The sequence below is a fragment of the Pogona vitticeps genome, chromosome 14, assembly GCF_051106095.1.
Source record: "Pogona vitticeps strain Pit_001003342236 chromosome 14, PviZW2.1, whole genome shotgun sequence".
Lineage (NCBI taxonomy): Eukaryota > Metazoa > Chordata > Lepidosauria > Squamata > Agamidae > Pogona > Pogona vitticeps.
The window spans coordinates 18,786,150-18,807,846 of NC_135796.1; the positions used below are offsets into that span (position 1 = coordinate 18,786,150).

Genomic DNA, 21,697 nt, shown 5'->3' on the forward strand with positions numbered 1-21,697 from the left:
ATCAACGGCGGCGGGAGGAAGAGTGGGCGTGAGCTTCCGGTGCTACCCGGGCCCGTCTCTCCTCCTCCTCCTCTCTATAGCCCGCTCCGGGTCTTGCGGGAGGGCGGCCGAGGGCGGTGGGCGTGGCCTGGGCTGGTCGCCGGCTGATGACGCCCTCTGGGCCGCGCCGCGCCGCTGTGTGGGTCTCCCTCCTTCCTTCCTTCCTTCCTTCCTTCCCGGGCCTGAAGGCGGCCGGGCCTGGGCTGGCTTGCGCTCCCCGCCTTCCGGGCCGGGCTCCCCGCGAGGCGAAGGGGGCCCATGCGAGGGAGACGGGAAGATGACCTCGAGGAGGTAAAGGGGAAAAGGGGGAAAGGGAAGGGAGGAAGAGGAGGAGGAGGAAGGAAGGGAAGGGAAATGGGGGTGGGTGGGTGGGTGGGTGGGGGGGAGGATACTAAGCCCCGCCCCTCCAGTCTTCCTGGTGGGGAGGGGGCCCCCGACCCCCCCTCCTGTGGTTGCCATGGGGATCAAGGGGGGGGAAGGGGAGCCTCAGGTCACCCCCCCCACTTCTGAGGGGCTTCCCTTTGAGGCGTCTCTCGGTCGGCAAGACCTGTGGGACCAGCGGTGCCGGGCTGGAGCTCCCATTATCCTTTTTTTTTCTGGGGATGATGGGTTATGGAGTCGCCCTGATGCTGGAGGGCCACAGGCGCTCTCTTTCTCTCTCTCCTTCCCCACCCCGCCTCCACCCTTGGAAGAAAGGGAGGCTTGTTAGTGGTTATAGAGGGAGCCCATCGCCTGCAAGGATGATGATGAGGATGATAATGCTATCAAGAAACTTGCACACAGTACTATAAGCAGTTGCAGGTCTCTGAAACCACACCATCGGAGCTACAAAAAAAATCAATATTAGGAACAGCACGCATCCTGCGTCGATAATTTAAGGGATACTTAGGTTTTTGGTTAAAGCTTGAATCTGTTACGTATAATAATATCAGTTAGTGCTTATATATTTTGGGTGGGCTGGGCATGGTATTTTTAACGATAATAATGATAATAATGGATTATTTAGAGCCCCCCTTTTCCCTGATAAGGGGACGCAAGGCAGTTCCCAATATTAAAAAGAACAGAATTGAAAACGCAGTGGGAGATAGCATTAAAAAGCAATTAAACTATGTGCTAATTAAAATGGAATTGAATAATTAAAAGCAAGTCAACATTACAAACTATCTTAGCTTTAAAAATGCATCCAGGGACTCGGTTATGATGTTTAAAAGCCTGCGTGAAAAGGTGGGTCTTTGGCAGTTGGCGGAAAGATTGAATAGCCAGAATTTTTCTTTGTTTCTGCTCCTTGTTGTCAGGCTTGTGGGACTCCTTGCCACCAGGTTGGGCCCAAAGAGCAGTTGCTGGCATCCAGCATCCGCTCCTAGTTTGGTCTCTAGGTTAACGTAACCGGCTCTTTTTTTTGTCCCAACTCCGGGAGGCAGTGGAAGACAGGAGGGCCTGGCGTGCTTTGGTCCATGGGGTCACGAAGAGTTGGACACGACTAAACAACAACAACAACCGGTTCTTTGTTTTTGTGTTGGTAAATTCATCATCCACTTGTGCCTGATGTGTCTGACGAAGTGGATTGTGAAGTCCGCCAAAGCTCCCCCAACAACCGGTCTGTTATTCGTTAAGATACCACATTTTGTGGCATGTTCCATTTTGTTGTTGTTGTTGTTCCTGGAGAATCGGACAGGACACAACTCCCTCTTTCGATGTTCCAGATTCAGAGGTGAGGTTCGCTAGCACGGGAAGGGTGGATGGCCAAAGGAGTAAAACCAAGATTAGGCAGATGTATTTGAGATGCAGATCTATTCAGAGTCACCAGTTGTAGTTGTTGGTGTGGCTTTTATGGAAACATTTTGCGGGCTGCAGCCAGGTGCTAGCTGAGAGACATAAAAGTTGCCTTTTTGGGACTGTACACCTCAAGATTTGGAGTCATGTAGTCCAAAAAAGGTATCGCTCTAAACTCTTGCAAGATCACAGAGTCCGTTTGTGTTAGTCCACTGATCCCTGTTTTTACACTTTTGTATTTAAAACGTGAACCTTTTTATAGTCTTCAAGAGCTGGGTATAAAATCTGCATTAGTACAGTAGCACTTATTAAATAAGGATTAACACAAAACTTAGAAGAAAATGGTTTGTCAGTTTTCCTTGTTTAGTGTGTTCCACGCTCTTCCTATTACATTTTCAGTTGCAGTATTTTGATTCCAGTTAATACTAGTTTTCTTACAGCATGACTGACTGCCTTCCTAGGTGCTTCTGGACTGTGTTTTATTACAATCATCTTCAAAGGCTAATTGCGGGGCTGTAAAACAAATCCCAAAATAATTTGTTGTGGTTCTAGTTTGATTAGGGGAATTAAAAAAAAAGACAACGTTCTCTGGAATAATTTAAGTGTCTGGGAGAGCCGATGCTCAAACTTTGTAGCCTTTGTGCTGTTTTAAGATGTATGGAAAATAGCTCGTAAGGGGGAACATCTTAGCCCATCAAATTCTTTAATCTTCTTTTACCCCTGACGTAATTTCTTTCTTCTTGAGATTTGCACAGTCATGCGTTCCACCACCTGACACCTTAGAAATGGGTGGGTTTTAGCCTTAATGACACATCTTTTTTCAGGACTGTGATCCTGATCACATCTCCGGAACCACTTGGCATAACTTTCCGGCCTCGGGCTGATTTAGTACACCCCTGTATCCTTCTATTTCAGGCGCCTGAGAAATAGCTCTTCCCACTTAGAGCCAAATATACCTGGACCGTCAGATAGCCAGAGACGGAGCAGCACCCTCGGGTGGCCCACGCTGGAAGGTGCTCTCTTCCTTCAGGTTCTGCTTGGCGGTTTCCGCCTGGCGGCTTTTTAGGGAATCCGCTTCACCCCTCTGTGACCGCTTCTTTGCAATCGGAAAAAGACACCCACCCAGAATTCTGTGGAAAAGGTGGCTTGAAAAGTTCTGTACTTTACATTTCTTCATTTCTGCAGAATGCAAAACGTTTATGGTGAGCCATCGTGGTGGGCGGTAGATTGTCAGGGGGTGGGGGGAAAGAATCTCCAGCCTAACGGGTGTTATGGGGAAAGGAGAGAAGTGATTTTCAGTGATATTCCTACGCTCCATCGCTACGTCCTCCTCTTTTCCTCAAGCCAAAGATGCACCCAAGCCGAAGGGTGGACTTTCACATTTTCTACATTTTCATGGAAAACTTTCCATTTTATTTTTGCATCCCTTTGCTGCAGAATGTCTGCGTGTTTGCCGGAGAGCTTTTTAAAAATCTTGTGTACTTTCAAGCCTAGCGGTAACGGAACGGCCGTGTTCGTAAAACACACTCAGACGCTGGTGCTACAGCCTGCTCTACAAATTTTATGTTACATAAGACTTATGTTCTGCAGCCAATTAGACTTTAGATTAAATATTTGCCGTTTCAGGAAGGTTAACCAAAAGGGAGGCCGTGCACGGCCTGCTCTGTGAACCTGTAGAGTCAGTTTCTCAGCCAGGTTTCTATTCCGGCTATATCCAAAGATATATCATTATTTCCTCATTCAAAAACGTATTTGCAAATTGTCATCAGTAATTAAGGATTCTTAAAGAAAAAAATGTTGTTCAGGGAAAGTCGTTTGGCTTTGCTGTTTGGATAAGTTCATGGGGGTAAGGATGAGCTTTCTGGAATGCAGTTTGGCTCCCCGCATTTTAATATTCAGCCTTAATAATGTTATATTCTTGTTAAAATCAAATTATGTCTCTCTTCTCTCCCAGTATGTAAAATGCACTGCCACGTTTTAAGCAATTTAAAAGCGAGTTCAAAAGGATCAGGGGAACCAAGAGAAAGTTTGAACCAAAGAGGGCAAAAAAATAAGTTTGAAACCAAGCCCTCCACCTGAGAAGCCCACTCTTTAGTGGGCGATCCGTTACCAAAAGCCAGCTTGCGTAAAAAGAGCTGTGCCTACAGGCGGGAGTACAAAAAGGGAGTGAGCCAGATTAACTTCCTTTGGGAGGTCTGGAAAGCTTGGCTGGGCAGGGGCCTGATTCTTGGCTACCTTCCTCGGTGTAGAATGAGAGCGGGGCCGTAAACGCCGTCCTTCCCGATCATAATACCTCCCCCAGCCTTTCAGCAAACTCCCGTCTCACCCCCGAAGTGGGATGATGCACAGCTTGAGCCGAAATGGCGGCCTCATGAACCAAACCTCCAAAAATAAGCCCAGCAGCGCTCGTCACAGAGGTGGCAAATGCCGAGTGAAAAGGTGCAGCCCGCATGGGGGGGCCTTCAACCCGCAAGGTGCTATATTAGTCTTGGGGAATTATGCCTGTAGGCGGGGGGGGGGGAGTGCACGGGGATATATGGAGGGTATTTGCACACTGGCGAGGCAGTGCCGCCCTTGGACAGAGTCAGACCTGCCGGAGTCTGCCGACCCCGGGTTCTGGGAATCTTCTAGAATGAGGAGTGGGTCTCCAGTGGCCTCCCACTGTTGCACCGTTTGCATTTGAGAATCATGAGGTTGTATTTCCCTTTTTTTTCGTCTTATTTTGTCACATATACCAATTAACAACCTGAAGGCTTTTCCTAGAAGAAGAAGAAAATGCAGTTCTATCTTGATGAGCCTGTATATTCTGATAAGGTCCTTTCCTTGGGGTTTATAGACAGCCATTCGCCTGTGGCGATCCGATATCCCTTCCAGGCGACCAGACGTGGCGGTGGTCCTCAGTTGCCCATCGGCCGTGTTCTGTTTCCTTTTAGGATATCGGGGTGATGTATGTAACAGAACCAAGGGAAGGGCTGGAACTTTGGGGGCGAGGAGCAAACGTGGCTTGTGAGAAATTCTGCCCCTGCCGTTTCTGGGATGGTGGCTGAGGAAGCTGGGCATTGTAGTCCAGCAGATCAGGAGGTAGTCAGTGTTGTAGAAGGCGGAGGGAGATCCGTACTCTGAGCAGCTTTCCAATTTGCCATCTTAATGTTCTTGTTTCATGATTCAGTGACTCTGAACAGTTTTGCTGGGACTTTCAGTCTCCTTAGCCAATGCCTTTACCTGTGCAAAGCCTGGGAGAGAGGTGTGTGTGTGTGTGTGTGTTCTTATTTTTGCAATGTCTTCCGCCCTCTTTTCTAGATGGTTTCACCCAAATATCTCCGGAGTGGAGGCGGAGAACCTGCTCCTGACCCGAGGCGTGGATGGCAGCTTCCTGGCCCGGCCCAGCAAAAGCAACCCAGGGGATTTCACGCTCTCCGTCCGGTAAGGTCGCTTGCGCATGGAAGAGGTTTTGCATCCAAGAATCCCGATACTCCATCTGGCATTCTCTGTTCGTCAGGGGTCCTTGCGTGAATTCATCACGTTTTCGGTTTAATTGATTAGGACTAAATGTATGGAAACGTGGAAAGGACTGCCTTGGCTTTAATGGGATATAGATGGAAGAACTGGATACATTGAAGAGACAGAGGGGGGCATATTTCTGATAAGAGGGTAACCAGCATGCCCCCCTCCCTCCCTCCTTACAAAGGATGGGGGGCTTATCCTTGTAAGGGCCCGTTTGAGGTGGCCCGGGAGTCAGTTTTACACATCGTGTGTCATTCCACACCCACCTGGCAAAACTGGAATTTTCCCAAAGTCCGGTTCTGGTTTCACCCACCCCCGGTTTTCTACTTTTGAAAGGTGTGTGGGGTGTATGGTGTGTGTATGTGTGTGTGTGTATGCAAAGCGCCTGGGAGTTAAAGCATGCCTGAAGCTTCCTGAAGTGCTGTTTCTCATCGTTTTTCTGTTTGATTCCCCCCCCAATGCATGGGACGCTCCGGGCCCTGTAAAAAAATGGATGGGGTCACCCACAGCCTTCAGGCAGCCCACTCAGGTGTAGGGAGAAGGCTGCGAAGCTGAGATGCGGTTCCTTGGCTAGTTTCTGAAATCCAGAGAGAGACACACTCAGTCCATAGGACCGTGGCTGGGCAATTTTTGTGGATGTAGGGGGTAAAACGTCACACACACCCCCACAATCCTAGTGCTCAGAAATGGCAAGAAACGTTCATAAAAATCAGCTGAGATTTGGGGTTTTGGTCAATGGCAGCGTTGCCCTCCTTCTGTTTTCTGTGAAAGCTGATACTTCTGAAATCCTGCAGGAGCAGAAACCTCCATTTTGAGCCAATCTTGTTTTTTTTTTTTTTTAAGAAGCCCGCCATGTGTATTCTTTGGGGGCACCCGAGTCCCCTCAGCTGAGAATCACATTTTGCCCTCTCCTGGCATAGACGTCACGGGACTGGTGGTGGCTTGACCCGATACCAAGACAGGTTCCTTTCCTCAAATGAGAGTCCCTTTTCTTTTTTTTCTCTCCTCTCCTCTCCCGTGTCCCGGCCAGACGAAATGGAGCCGTCACCCACATCAAGATCCAGAACACGGGCGACTACTACGACCTGTACGGCGGGGAGAAGTTTGCCACTTTGGCCGAGCTGGTCCAGTATTACATGGAACACCACGGGCAGCTCAAGGAGAAGAACGGGGACGTGATTGAGCTTAAGTACCCTCTCAACTGTGCCGACCCCACGTCCGAAAGGTGAGTGGGAAGGGTCCCGAAGAAGTGGCTTCTTCCAGGGTTGGAGGATTTGCCTGTAGGTGCGAGGAAGGCGAAAGAGTACGTTTGAGAACCAGTGAAATAAAGGCACTCAGGCCCAGGGCCTGATCCGGCCATTCCAGAGTCTGAATCAGTTTCTCAGCAGGCGGCTTCCTTTCCTCCACAAGGCGGTCACGGGATCTCTCAGCTTTTGTATGTTTTCAAGAGGTCAAAATGTCTCTTCTGCGACTTCGAAACTGGCCAGAAGAAGTTTAAGCTAAAACACTGGTTCTTAACCTTGGGTTACTCAGGAGTTTTGGACTGCAATTCCCAGAAGCCTTCACCACCAACTGTGCTGGCTGGGGTTTCTGGGAGTTGCAGTTCAAAAACATCCAAGTAACAAAGGTTAAGAGCCACTGAGCTAAAATACCCACGTATTTTTTACCTTCGGCTCTGCCAGCCGCTGGAATGTGTCCTCTGAAAACTTGTCTAGAATGGCATTCAGCCTTCAGGAGATTTCTCCTCCCTTAGAGTTAAAATAAGACCCATCTCCAAAATAATGTGGAAGAGCAAGCCACAACCATATATCAATGTTTATGGCCCGGAGGCATTGGGCTAGCAGCTCTCTCTGTCCCTACATCAAGCCTTTTGGCTTGGCCTGGACAACCTTAGGGACTATCAGCAGCTTTGTAGGGTAAGATAAGACCCTACGAAGCCAATGATGTTGAATCCCTCCTGGGTTGAAAGGTGCAGTACAATCGTTTGGCCACTGAGCAGCGGTGGCGCTAGAGAGCAACAAAACAGAGTAAAAATATCTCTGCCCATCAGGGGGCGCTAGATATGCAAAAATCCTGCTTTTTTTGGTCCCTGTCTGGCCGTTTATTTCTTTTATTCATTATGTACTCGTATTCTGGTCTGTATGTGGCAATTACAGAGTAAGGTGCAAGCAATAACATGAATAAAAAGAGTATTAGGGCAGAACAATTTAACCATGTAGAACAATGTATAGGAATTTGCAGGTCAGCAAATTATCTCCAGGGATTAAAAGGTTGAGTGAAGAGCCAGGTCTTAACTTTATGCCTCTCAGAAAGATGGGAAGTGGTGCCCCAACCTGTTAAGTGACCTACCTTGTTTTCCTGTCTTCCCAAAGGTGGTTTCATGGCCATCTGTCTGGCAAAGAAGCAGAGAAGCTGCTGACGGAAAAAGGGAAACACGGGAGCTTCCTGGTGCGTGAGAGTCAAAGCCATCCGGGAGACTTTGTCCTTTCGGTCCGGACGGGGGACGATAAAGGCGAGAGCAATGATGGGAAGTCCAAGGTGACCCACGTCATGATCCGGTGCCAGGTAAAACTGTAGGAGTGGCTCCAAAAAGAAAAAGAATAAAAAAGATGGCGGGGTGTGTGTTTGAGCCTCCTGGCGCAGGGGTTAAACTGCAGTACTGCAGCCGAGACTCTGCTCACGACCTTGATTTAGTCCCAGGCAGCCGTCTCGAGGTTCGCTCAGCCTTCTATCCTTTCGAGGTTCGCTCAGCCTTCCATCCTTCCGAGGTTGGTAAACTGAGTACCCAGCTCGCTGGGGGAGCAATGTGTAGCCTGCATAATTCAGTCTCATTCTCCTCTGTTGTCTGTGTCACTTCTGATTTCTTGCCTCGACTCGCAGAAGCACCACATGTTAAGAACGGGGACCTTTGATCGAGCATTGATGGGCATGATTGAGTTAAGAATGCTTTGAGCTGAAATGAAAAAGTCATCCCTTTGGTGACAGGGCAGCCTGCACCATCCCCTAAAGACTGTCAGGTTTTTTTATAAATATATTTACTTATCATGTAGAAGAAAATTGCTGTTGGGGAAGAGGCGTGCTGTGTGCATGTGTGCGCGCACTGGCGAGAAAAAGAGAAGGGTGAGCGTTCGGGAAATGCCTTTTCACATATGACTGCTGAGTCACAGACGTGCCCTGCGAATGTTCTTTTTTGCCTAGGTTCTGGTTTCCATCCTGTGGCGAGAGACGCAGTCAATAGATTCGTCGTGACCTGCATGAGCTGCCGATACCCCTACGTCGGCTTGCTTTTTGCATGGTGTTGGCTGATCGTTCCCCTTCTTTCTTCCCTCCCTAGGAAATGAAGTATGATGTGGGCGGAGGGGAAAAGTTTGATTCCTTGACGGACCTTGTCGAGCATTATAAGAAGAACCCGATGGTGGAGACGCTGGGCACAGTCCTTCAGCTGAAGCAGGTAACGGGGAACTTTTCCGAGCGGCTCGGAGAGCCTTTCTGATTTGCTTCTCTGCCTCAAAGAACTGCTGGACAGCTTTGCAATAATAAAAAATTCTATAACAGCGGAGCTGCAAGGGAACTCGTGGATCATCACGTTCAGGAGCCCCAGTGGGGATTTGAACTCCCAACCTTTGGGTGGCCAGAGACCTAAACCACCGAGTTATGGAATGGCTGGATAGCTCCATGGTTTAGCCATCTGGCTGCAGAACCGGCGTTCAGGAGTCATCCCCCCCCCGTGGGGGGGGGCTGGACTTGATGACCTATAGGGTCCCTTCCAGCTGCTACGGTTGTTAGACAGTGAGGATGACTGGAACGAGTAAAGAGGACTTGGAAGAAGGCGGCTCCCAATATTCTGAGCCTCTGTGTGCCAAGGATTTGTGTCGCCGTCTCTTCGGTCCTGGGCTGCCCCAAGAGAAAAAAATGGCTGTCAGAACTCCCAAGGCAAGCCCTTAACTCTAGCCCTGGTCAGGCAGTTATTACTAAATCTAAATGTTTGCCCCATAACCGGCATTTATAAAGTTAAGATGGAATAACGTCGCTCAGAGCCCAGCCCTCTTCCACCCGCTCCCGCCTAGATTTGCTCCTCGGCCTCATCTCTTGAGGGAACAGAATTCAGAATAAAAGCCCCGAGTCGCGCAAGCCGAGTGCCGCCGGCTCCCTCCAGCTGCAAAGTCACCGAGGGATTTCCTTGAGGGATTTTTTTTAAAAAAATGTTTGTTTATGTTACGAGCCCCCCGGCCCTCCCTTAAGAGAGATCTTTCAAGGAAAAGACTTTTTGGGTCCCAGGAGTTTTCAGTCTTTCCTCCTCAGAAAGGTGGCTTACTTTCAGTGTAAGACGCAGGACACGTAGAGAAATAGTAACAACCCTTGACAGATCGTAGAGGGAGCTCGTGAGATGGCAGGAAGCAGTCGAGACTCGTAGGTTTCCGAAGGGGTGTTGTGATTGTGGAGGGAGGCGGTTTGATGTCTTTCTGCTTCTGGTGGTTGCTGGAAGAATTCTCTCTCTCGCTCTTTCTCCTTCCTTCCTTCCCTCTCCCGTCTCCAGCCCCTCAACACCACACGCATCAACGCGGCAGAGATTGAGAGCCGGGTGCGGGAGCTGAGCAAACTGGCCGAGACCACCGACAAAGTGAAGCAGGGCTTTTGGGAAGAGTTTGAGGTAATTTTTTGGGGGGGTGGGGACTGAGCTGCTTTGGATGTCCGGAACACGTCCGTGGCAGGACCGACCACCCCATCTGTCCTGGATGTGAATCAGTCGACACGGAATGATCTGTACCTCTCTTTCTCCGTGTTTATCTCTGACAAAGCGGCTTGTGGCTCCTTGAAAGCTAGCACATTCTACGCAGTGTAAGCTTTTGTGCCTCTAGTGGAACTTGTTAGTCCTGAAGGTGTGTGAGGTTCTTTTAAAAAGCAGAACAGTTGGGGTCTAAGCCACGGGGCAGGCAGAAGGTCGCTCTGGGCCGACCCATAGGAGGTTAGTTGATTTCTAGCTCAGCTAAACGAAAAGACCATTGACAATGCATTTTGTGGGCCAGCTGTAAATCTTACAAAAAAGCCAGCTTTTGAGTTCTCCGGAAAGCTTTGCTGGGCAGAGGTGGTGCCGATTTTCCAGCGAGGAGAAGGGCGAGAGGCGTGGAAGGGAGGAGGCTGAACAGGGTCCTGGTTTGCCTCTGAGTCCCGGCCTGCTCTTCGTCTGCAGAGAGAGGAGGTGGGAGGGGGGGAATCTTCTGTCTCGACTCGTCCCTTTTGTGTGGAAACGGCGAACTCTTGCCGTGTGTAGGAACTCCGCTGGGTGGATTTTGGAAGTTGCCTCGCCAGCTTTGGTCTCCTATTTTCAGAGCTTTAGAAAAGTTTCCTTTAAAAAAAAAAAAAAAAACCCACAATAACTCCTAGAATCCCTTAACCAGCTTTGCCATCCCAAAACGAAACCATGATTTTATAGGCCCCTTTTGTTATCCTCTGATTCTCCTGCTTCTGTGAATTCACTCCCAATCCAAGTATGGTGGATGGGGTGGCCTCCTTTTTTTGTACAGTGTCAGAGCACCACGAGGTGGAGCTGTGGATCTCCTCGATCCTCCCAACTTCCCCCTTTTCGGGCTGCCGTTCCCTGAGAATATTAGCCACTGAAGATTTTTTTTTATTTTTACCCCCACCCCTGCCAAAAAACTCATTTAAACGGTGCCAAGGAAACTCGTTGGGCCTGATTGTGTCCCCAGCAGAGTCCTCCTCTTTGGATTGCATCCTGCACCATCCATCTGTCCTGTTCACTGCCTTCAACCTCCCTTTGTTTTTTTTGTAAGCAAAATGGTCTAAATCAGAGAGCCTTAAATTCTGTATCATCTCCGGGAGAGAGAAAGCGAGAGAGTGCCTGTTGATTTTTACACATCCTCCTACAGAACGTGAACATAGCTGTAGTCCGTTTTGTGTTCAACGCTCAACCCCTCCGTGGAGGCTTGTGAAATCCTCAAGCCTTGTTTCGTGGCTCTGATTTCCAGCTGCTGCTTCTGAGGCTCCTGTAAAGATAAATTTCCCTTCGCCGGTAAATCCCAGGGCGACCTCTCTCTGATCTCTAGCGGTCTCCCTCTTTCGGGTGGCGTAGGGGGTGTCGGTGGCCGCAGGGAAAACCTAGGAACAAAGTTGCAAAGAGAACCGGAAACGCTTTCTGACCCGCTTAACGTCCCACCGGGTTTTCCTTTAGACGCTTCAGCAGCAAGAATGCAAACTCCTGTACAGCCGGAAGGAGGGGCAGAGGCAGGAGAACAAGAACAAGAATAGATACAAAAACATTTTGCCATGTGAGTATCCGACGGTCTCAACCACTGCTTCCTTAAAACAGCCATCCCCGATCTGGTGCTGGATGGCAGTTCCTATAATCCCCGCTGGAAGAGGCCGGTGGGAGTGGGTAACCCACCCCATCTGATGTTTCATCAGCCAGTAGGATTCCTCCTGTTAACCTCCTGTCTCTTCCGCCTGCCTCTCGCTGGGCGTTTGCCCTCTTTCCAGTTGACCATACCAGAGTTGTCCTTCACGACGGTGATCCAAACGAGGCCGTTTCTGACTACATAAACGCCAACATTATCATGGTAAGAACGCCCTCATTGTCAGATGCAAAGATGATGCTTCTCTCCTGCCTTCTCCTTTCAGGCTGAGTTCTTTCCTGTAGATAGGGAGGTGGATTTCAGGTATTGGACTCCACATCCCATCATTCCCTTTCTAGGGGGTCTCCCCAGCAAGGCCCAGACCTTACAGAGACTTAACGGGTGCTCACCGGGAGAGAAGGCCCAGCGGCTCTCGCCGGGCCTAACTTCCTGTTTGAAAAGGAAGTTAGGCCAGCTGGGCCTTTTCTCCAGGTGAGCACCATTTAGGGGGGCGGTAAGGTTCGTGTCCTGCAGGTAGGACTCCTCACCTGATGCGGACCCCTTCCGTACCTGGGTCCCAGGATGTCACTTGGGAGGAGGAGGAGGAGGTTACAGCCTCAAGGAAAAAAAATAATATTTTGATCCTGTTGCCAGTTTTACTTGGATTTAACCGCCCTTGCTCGCCCGCCTCCCCTCCTCAGGCACGCTCCCCTTCCAGCCTGTCTTTCGATTCACAGCCGGAGTTTGAAACCAAGTGCAACAACGCCAAGCCTAAGAAAAGCTACATCGCCACCCAGGGCTGCTTGCAGAACACGGTGAACGACTTCTGGCGGATGGTGTTCCAGGAGAACTCACGCGTGATCGTCATGACCACGAAAGAAGTCGAGAGGGGAAAGGTGAGGATGGAAAAAGAGAGGGTGCCCGGGTGACCCTCCGAGGTGGCCTGGTTCACCATCTCCCGGCACGAGACGCCACGGGAACCCCCATAGTCACAGCCTGCGTCTAGACTGTCCCGCTATGCCTGTTGGATACCGGTTTAACTCTCCCCCTCCAGTGGGATCCTTGGGAGTTGTAGTTTGGCGAGAGACCTAGAACTCCCTGGGCACTCCCAGAGATGGCACCCAAGAATTCAGAGTGCCTTCTCCTCAAACTCTAAACCCCCAGAGACTTGGTCGTGAGAGCGGTGTTATTGTACCCCTGCAGTTACACTGTCGAGATGTCCTCTTAATCTTCCAGCCAAGCAGTCTCCGTTGGGCTGAAATTAAAATCTAAAGTGCTGAGTTCAAGAACCCGCCCCCCCCCCCCAATCCTGAAACTCCCAGGAGCCCAACGTTCACAACGGGCAGGAGGTTGCTTGAGTGTTTACTTTCTGGTCCTCCTCTTTTCTACGCCTCCAGAATCTCAAAGGAGCTGAATGCTTCTCGGCTTCTGCGCCCCTTTCCTTGAGCGTTTGGCACTGGGGTTGCGGTGTGTGTGGCTGCGTTCCGCCCAAGTGCCCCCTGGCTGCTTGCTGAACCTTATCAGTCTGAGGAGGCCTCCTCGTGTGGAACGGTTCCAGCTTGTGCCTCTCCGTTTATTACTTCCGCGTGTGGCCTTGATATGTTCCAAGCGAATAAAGGCTTGTGTAAGGGACACGAGATGAAACCGGGAGGAGGTTGCAGTTTGGAGGTGGACGGGGGATTGGGAAACCAGGGCGGGAAGAGGAGGGGACCTGGCGTGTTCCTCACATGCACCCTGAAGGGGAGGGTCAGAGGATTGGGGCCAAGGTTTGGGAAAAAGCAACACCCCCACCTTTACAGAGTTGCCTTTTGAAGACTGAGGATCCGGGTTGGGGAAGCACACCGGAATGGCCTTCTAGATGTTTTTGGACTTCAGATCCCATCAGCCACAGCCAGCGTGAGAGACAATGGGAGTTGTGGTTTAATAATAATGGAAGGGGTGAGGTCTCCATCTTCGGTCTTGGGAAGGGCCGGTGTGAACGACTGGAGGCTTTAAATCCAGCGGTTCGTCCCCCATGGAGGAGACCCAATGAAATGGATGGGACCTCGTAAGCCTTTTAAGAAAGTTCCCTTGATTGAGTCGCCTCTAATTGGGACGAATCCTTGGTTTTAGCCCCCAAAGCGAGGGGGAAGAGAGAAACCCCACAGCTGAGGCAGAGAAGAAAGCCTCAGACTCGGCCGTTTGGGAGTTTCATTTAAAAAAGAAAAACAGCAACAGCCAGAGAAAAGGGTGTCGTTTCCCCCTTTCAAGATTATCTTCATCCAGTGCAAATTGATCGAGATTTAATCGGCTAGCGCGTTCATCTGCTGGGATTTTCCTGAGTGGGGGCTGCGCTGGCTCATGGCGGAGCTTGGCCATATGGACTTCCCAGCCTTGCTTGGCTGCTTCCTGTCTTGAACTCTCTCGTTTGAGCATCTTTTTCTGAGATCCCTCGATTCCCTGAGCGCCTCGCGGTGCTTCAAAGCACCAGGAAAGGTCCCCTGACGAGTAGCCTTGTAGGAAAGCGGTCGGAGGACTAAGCCCTCCCGAACGGCTGCTTTCACCCGCCCCGGCCTCTTTCCTCGTCAGCCGCCTAGAGAAGGGCTTGTCCTCTCTTTTTCTGCCTCTCCCCTTTCAATGGCTCCTTTCAGCCTGGGACGAGCGGCCTCTGTGCGCCCCCCCAAGCGCCTCCAGCGCCTTTCGTTTCCATGCCGCTGCTTCGTTCCTGTCTCCCGTCCTGCTCCACCCCGGCTGCTCTTTCTCTGCCCGTCTTTCCTCCCCCCCCCCCCGGCAGCTGCTCTCTTGAGAGGACGCTCCAAACTGGAGCTCTCCCCTCCGCCCTCACTCTGTGTTTCGGAAAGCCACACAGCCGAAGAGCCGGCTCCGACGCTTTCTGCCGAACCCGGAGGCAGGGCTGGTTTTCCCCCCCGCTGGGCACCATCTCCCCCCCACACACCCAATGGGCGGAAGGGAAGCAGACGCCACCCTGGCTCGCCCACCTTCCCTGCGACTTTTGCCAGGGCTGTGTTGAATCTCCAGCGACGGATAGCTTTGTGGGAGATCGTGGTGGTTGTGGTTGTGTATGTGTGTCCGCCCTCCCCCCCCCCCCCGGTCCCAGGAAGTGAGGTGTCTCTGTTTTCCCAGTGTCTCTCTGGACCATCTGTTTCTCTCTCCCCCCCCCCCAATTTCCTGCCACCCTTCTCCTCGTCATCTCTCCAGAAACCCTTCCCATCAATTCTTGGCTCCTTTTCCTCGCTTGGCTTCGGAGACTCTTGAGAGAAGAACCTCGCTGGCCTGCCGCGTCTGTGTTTTGCTTTCACACATCCCGGAGACAGTCTTTGTGTTGGTTCAACACGGGGAGGCAGATGAGAGGGGTGGGAGGGGGGGGTCCCTCCAGGCTTCCGTTTCTGTGCTGCGCAGCCGCAGGTGTTGCTATTATTATTATTATTACTTCACTCCTTCGGCTATTTTTTTTGTTCTATTTATGTCACGGCTTTTTCCCCCAGCCAGCTCAAGGGGACGCGCACGGCTCGCCGCTTGCTTTTCCCGCTTGATCGTCCTCCACAGCCCCGCGAGGTTGATCAGGCTGAGGGGCGATGTATCCTTCCTTTCAGTAGATTCCGTTGCCAAGAGGGATTTGAACTCGGGTCTCATGAGCCCTGTGCGGAGACTAGAACCTGTTCCACACCACACGGGCTCTCTTCTGTTATTCAAATCCCCCCCCCACACACACACACACAGAGGAGAGAAGATCTTGCTCCAGACGGGTGGTTTGCTCTTTGCAAACAAGCCCCGGTTGCCTCCTTTCCACTTTCATTAAACCACGATGGGCACGGAGGCTCACGTCAGCAACCCTAACCCCTCCTTCTGCCTCCCCCCTCCGCCTTTTCAGAGCAAGTGCGTTAAATACTGGCCCGACGAACATGCCCTCAAGGAATACGGAGTGATGAGGGTCCGGAACGTCAAAGAGAGCGCCGCTCACGATTACACCTTGCGAGAACTGAAGCTTTCTAAGGTCGGGCAGGTACGTTCCACGGCCCGCAGATCCTGGCCACGGTGCCCGTGTGCAGAGACCGCAGGCCGACTCCCCTCCTCGGAGCCAGGCCTGGCCTCTTGGCGTGCGCCGACCCGTCAACCGGGTGGCGGGTGCGGGGGTTGGAGGCAGCCGCCGGGGCCTTGAAAGGGGAAGCCCTGGGGTCGGCTGCCTCTTGAGGATGATGAGGGTGGCGGCTGGTGCAGGGGAGGAGTCCCCTCCCCGATCGGGACTTGATGGCGTAGCCCGGACAGATGGGTCCGGGTGGCGAGGACGAGGCTGAGTCGCAACCAGAAGCGAGGCGCTTTTGAGAAGTTACAGCTCTGAAAACGCAGCGATGGCCAACGCCGGCCTTCTGCGGGCAAGGAGGTCTCTCAGCCTTGCGTCTCTTCCAGGGCAACACAGAGCGGACAGTCTGGCAGTACCATTTCCGAACCTGGCCGGATCACGGAGTCCCCAGCGACCCCGGGGGCGTGCTCGACTTCTTGGAGGAGGTTCACCACAAGCAGGAGAGCATCCCGGACTCGGGGCCGGTGGTGGTCCACTGCAGGTACCGCCCTGGCCCAACCCGGCCTTTCCTCTCGAGGGCTCCCTCGGTACTGGGTCACCAAAAAGAGCTCAGATACTCACACGACGCCCGTTTGTTCTCTCTCTCCCTCGGCAGCGCTGGCATCGGCCGGACCGGGACCTTCATCGTGATCGATATTCTCATCGACATCATCCGGGAGAAAGGTGGGACCCCTGTTGTGAGGAACGGCACCGGACTGGGTGGGCCATCGGCTTCCCTCCCATGAATAGTATGGTTTTGAAATGATCCGGCAGGAGGATTGTGGGCTTTGTCATTGGACGGTGCTTCCATTCTGCCCATTCCACGTTCCTGGGTAGGGATGCTGGCTGTTGGTTTATCCCTTCCCTTTGTGTCTCGCCTTTCTGTTTCCGGAATGAGCCAGCAGCTCTCTAGGACTTCTCTCTCTGCCCCGCCACCCCCCCGTCACGCGATGTGTTTTTCCCATCCCCAGGAGTCGACTGTGATATCGATGTCCCGAAGACCATCCAGATGGTTCGGTCCCAGCGGTCCGGAATGGTGCAGACAGAAGCCCAGTACCGCTTCATCTACATGGCGGTGCAGCATTACATCGAGACCTTACAGCGCCGGATTGAGGAGGAGCAGGTACGGTGGCGCCTCTGGGTCGTCGAAGCAGAGGCTGTCCGGTGGAGCGGCAGAGCCCCCCTCGCCTCCTTTTCAGTCCCGGCTCTGGCTTTAACTGCCAAGAAGCCCCTCTGTAGAAAAACACTCTCAAGCGCAACCTCGAAACAAGCTTGCCCAAGTTACTAGCCCTCAATAGATTTCACTCTCTTCCTTTGTTGGTTATCCTTGACCAAGAAGGGAGAAAAGGGTAGCGAAGGCTAGATGGATTAAAATATGTGTCCCGTCGCCCGCTGCAAAATAGAGCACGCTCTGTTTCAGGCAGAGCAGAGAAGGGAATTACAGCCCCGTTGCGGACTTGCCACTTGGCATGCAGAGTTGTTTTAGCTGCTCCTCCAGACGTGTTAAAGTCTACATCACCCGTAGCCAACCGGTTGGCTTTTGTGGTGGGATCACGGGTCATAGAATCGTAGAATAGAGGCGTTGGAAGGGGCCTCTTAAGGCCATCAAGTCCAACCCCCTGCTCAAGGCAGGAGGAAGCATCCACGGGCCAAGAGAGGGAATGGCCCCCGAGGGGAACAGGCGAGATTGCCCTCTCCTCCGTCCGCCTAGCGAGGGTCTCCTGCCAGCCCAGACAGCCCACTGTTACCGACCCCTCCTCTGGTGAGCTCAGGGTCCATGTTCATGGGTCTCCTTCTCTCTAGCCTCTCAGGATGCTCTAGGAGGTAAGAAGCCAGGCAGAGAGAGAGATACTAACCCAGGGCCATCCACGGGGTTGAAAGGCGGAGCACTTGAACACAGATCTCCCACCGCCACTACCTAGAGCTCTGAAAACTGAGCCGGTGGAGAAATGAAGCCCTCGGGCCCCTCACCGGGGCCCTGACATTTCTGAGCATCTTAGGAAGGCTGGCTGCCGTTCTCGGTGGGGCTGGTGGACTTTGTTCCTCTGTGACGTGAAGACCAGCCGGACAGAGCCGTTTGGCAGACGAGGAGGTCCCTGCATGAAGTGTGTTTGTTTTCCCCGTTTCCCCCACAATGTGCTTTCTCTCTTCCAGAAGAGCAAGAGAAAAGGACACGAGTACACCAACATTAAGTACTCGTTAGCAGATCAGGCCAGCGGAGACCAGAGCCCCCTCCCGCCATGTACTCCCACCCCAACCTGTCCGGAGTGAGTACCTCGGAGCGCCTGCGGTCCTGATCCCCCCCCTCCCCTTTGTCCTCGGACTCCGCTCGGAGGAGAAAACAATCTGCTCAAAGGAAAGCTTCTTTTACCTCTTCTGCCTACGGGAGTCTTCCTGTAGTACGACCTCCAGATCCGTGGTTTCATTTACAGTAGTTTCTATGGACAGAAAAGAGCAGATATGGATTAAATGGTTTTCAATGCATTCCTATGGGAAATGCAGATTCAACATAAGAACTTTTCAACTTGAGAACCACCTTCCAATACGGATTAAGTTCTTAAGTAGAGACCCCACTGTATCCCCCTGCTGAAAATATTAAAAATCCCAGAAACACATATTTCCACCACGTAGTTGCCGGATCTGGCCACCCAAGGGAGGATCCTGTGTACAGTGTTGGCTATTTGCAGGTTTTCGGCATCCACGGGGGAAGTGGGGTTTGGGGACCGATCTCGGGAATTAAGGCTCCTTCTACTGTATATATGTCGGACTACAGCTCCCATAATCCCATCGGCCCTGTGAGGCTGTGCTGGTTTAAATGAGCCTTAGAATGTGTTTACTCCAAAACTTGCCCGTCTTTCTTGACCCAGGAAGAAAGCGAACGTAAAAAGAACCCGTTGTTTCGTAATTCAGCGCAAAGCTCGGATCTCCCAACGGAAACCATTGCCGGCCCAGCCAGAGACCCCTTTCTGCGTCCCCTGGTTTGTCCCCCATTTATTTTCCCCACAACTTTTTAACACCCTTGCCTCCTCTTTGACAGGATGAGAGAAGATAACGCCATGAGGGTTTACGAGAACGTCGGCCTGATGCACCAGCAGAAAAGCTTCAGATGAGGTGCCGTTGGGGGGGACGCTCGGCCGGTGGGGGGAGGGAGGTCTGCCTGCAATGACATCGGGGTCCCTGGGTTGACAGTGGGTCACCTTTGAGCAAGGGTCAGGAGGAGATCAAGGGCCTCACGGCCTCCTTGAACATCTAAGCATCTGCGTTTGCGCCTCAGTTCGTTGAGCGAGAGGATCCGCGTAACAGGCGATGATCTGCCACGGACACGCCGAAGACGAAACTCTCTGTCCTCGGTTAAGCAGATCATTTTTCTGTTCTGGCTTCGGTTAGAGCCTGAAAGAAAACATGCAGGGGGGCTGGCCTTTTGGCGGTAATGAAGTTTTATCTTTTTTTTTTTTTTTTTTTGAGCTGAAACCAGTTCTTCTCGAGCCTGTGAAAACTAGACTCTGCTTTTACTCCCTGAGGTTCCCCATTTCAAGACCTCAGGCTACACCTCTTGAGAATCGCTAGCCATGCTGGCTAGTACGTCTGGGGGGGGGGAGCCCCTCCCAAAGCCTACGAACCCAGTCTAGTGGCTGTGTTTCACAGAGAAAGGGCTGAGAGGGCCCAGCTGTCTAAACCGAAATGTTGCATTTCTGGAGTCGTTCACCTTTCTAGATTTTTTTAAAATCATCTTTTTGTTTTTATCCCACCCTGTCTGTCCTCCAAGTTGCTCAGGGCAGTGTGCATCGGCCTGTCTCCTAGTTTTAGCCTTCCAACAGTCCTGCGGGGTAGGCCAGCAGGAGCGATGGGGAGGGGCCTTAACGTCCGCCGGGGTCTTCCACGGTTGAGGGGGGCCGGTGGCTTCCAACGGCTTCCGCCTTCGACGGAGCAGCTCTTGACCCTCGCGAGTTCAGAAAGCTCTCTTCCCGGACGACCTGTCCCAAAATCCCCGAGCCTGCAGCCAGGCTGCTTGGGACCTTTTTGTGTGCTCTCTGCTGGTTGACGGTTGACCAAACCGAGTGATCGTCCTGCCCCCCACAACCCCCCCAATCTTTTCCAAGCCTGTTTTGCCATGGGTGACTCTTAAATCTTTTTTAAAAAATTCTTCCTCCCCCCCCATCCCTCTCTCTCTCTCTCTCTCTCTTCTTTTACAGAACCGAAATACCCAGCCGTTTTTTTTTTCTTTTTCTTTTTACACAAGAAAATGAAGTAAAGCAACTTGAAAAGCGTCCCACGAGAAGTGGACTTCGACCGCTGCGTAGAGCCTTGTCTTATTTATGATCTTTTTGACCCTTCAGGAATAAGCAGAGAACTGAAGACCGTCGTCTTTCACAGAAAACTCCTGATGCCTTTATTCCCTCTCCCCGCCACTCTCCGAAATGTCTGACTTCTTACAGTCAGGAGCTGTTGGCTTCCGTTCTCGAACATAAGGTGTTTTTTTTTTATTTTATTTTTTTGCCGCGCGGGCAGACCAATACTCTGTTGTACTTGAAAGTTTTCTTCCCCTTTCCCCCCCCTCTCTTTTCTTGATGTCGAGGCTTTAAAGCTGTTCCGGAGTAGATTTAAAAACAAAAACAAAACCCCTTAAAGGAAAATGAATCCTAATTGTTAAAAGTTAACGCTCAGTTATACCGATTGGGGATAATGGTCTTTTTTTTTCCCAACCTGCCCTCAGATCTCTGGGCTGGGGTCCCAGGGGGACGGCCAAAGTGTCCCCCATGGAATAGCAGGGCCTTCTTAGCCAACTGATTTTAATCAAGCCTCTAGTCCTCATGTTGCTCTAGGTTTGGGTTGTGTTTCTCTTTTTAGAAATGAAGACTTCATCTTTTGTTCTCCCCCCCCAAAAGAACTGATGATGTGTGTATGGCACCTTATGAAACAGGTTTCTTTCCAAGCCATCACTGGGGGGTAATGTGGGTTTTTGGTCTCATATCCATGGCGCCCCCCACTACCTGTGCTTAAGTTTTGCTGGTGGTCCTTGTGACGAGGAGGGGGTCGCTTGATTTGGCGTGAGGCCAGTCAGGATGGGGGTCTTGGGGAATTTGAGGAGTCCAGGTCCGGCGACGAGGAGCCCCACCCGCCCGCCCTCCAGTCCTGGATTCAGATACAGGACGTTTTCTCTCTCCGCCCCGGCCTTGTGAACATAGCAGGGGCAGGATCTGGGCTCCAGGCACCCTCTTGGCATAAAGCAGGGAAGCTCCTGTCTGTCCCATCTTCTGCCGAGGAGTAGAGGGCGGGAGGGGTCCTATAACCGAGCGTCAAGGACAGGAGGGGGGACCTTGGCTCCCGTGGCCTTAGAGAACCGACGAGGGTCTTCGCCGTGTGCTTCCGTCAGCTGCTAACATTCGCTGATGCTCTGCCTTTTCTTCCAAGTGCCTTTTTATTTTTATTTGTTTTGCAAAGCTCCGTCTGTCCGTCCATCTGGCTGGCTTCTTTCCTCTTTTTCGCCTGTGCATCTTCCGCAGGAGAAGTGCCGTTCATCTTCTCTAGGTGGTTTCCTTTTTTAAATTTTTTTTCCAGGAGTGGAAGAAACATTAGACCTATTTCTGGCCCTGCCAAATCCTGAAACTCGTCCTGTTTGGGCTGGGGTGGGGGCGGGGGGGGCGGAAGGAGGAGATCTACGTACAGTGTTAGGGGTTCGGCTGCTGCCAAGCCCTCCTGTGTCACACCCAGAAGCAAGAAGGTTTTTTGGGAGGTGGGGGGGTGGACTACAATTCCCAGAAAACCCACACCTCGTGTGGACAGTCATTGATGCTGGCAGGAGAAATGAGAGTAGCGGTCCAGGTCTCGTAAGCAGGTGTCCAGGCATTGAATAGAGAGGGCTAGTTCTCACAGCTTTCCCCAGGAAACGCTCGCTGGGAGTAGTTGTGTTGGAGGCCCCTTTGCGACACGGCCCCCTTATCCGTGGGATCAGTATATCCACTGATCCATG

General features: G+C 51.8%; 1 protein-coding gene across 2 annotated transcripts; it reads left to right on the forward strand.

Moving 5' to 3' along the window:
* Positions 1–123: 123 nt before the first annotated feature.
* On the forward strand, positions 124–20,844 carry PTPN11 (protein tyrosine phosphatase non-receptor type 11). Of its 2 annotated transcripts, none has more exons than XM_020801904.3 (16): positions 124–330; positions 5,113–5,235; positions 6,347–6,541; positions 7,689–7,881; positions 8,651–8,767; positions 9,854–9,967; positions 11,507–11,603; positions 11,812–11,891; positions 12,368–12,562; positions 15,538–15,669; positions 16,074–16,228; positions 16,343–16,410; positions 16,698–16,849; positions 17,881–17,993; positions 18,764–18,837; positions 19,920–20,844. In XM_020801904.3, exons 1-15 carry the CDS (start codon positions 317–319, stop codon positions 18,834–18,836), a joined length of 1,821 nt encoding a protein of 606 aa, XP_020657563.1. In that variant the 5' UTR covers positions 124–316; the 3' UTR covers position 18,837; positions 19,920–20,844. The 2 variants fall into 2 exon arrangements, with proteins under 2 accessions (XP_020657563.1, XP_020657564.1); XM_020801905.3 differs by having other exon boundaries at positions 184–330; positions 12,404–12,562.
* The last annotated feature ends 853 nt before the right edge of the window (positions 20,845–21,697 follow it).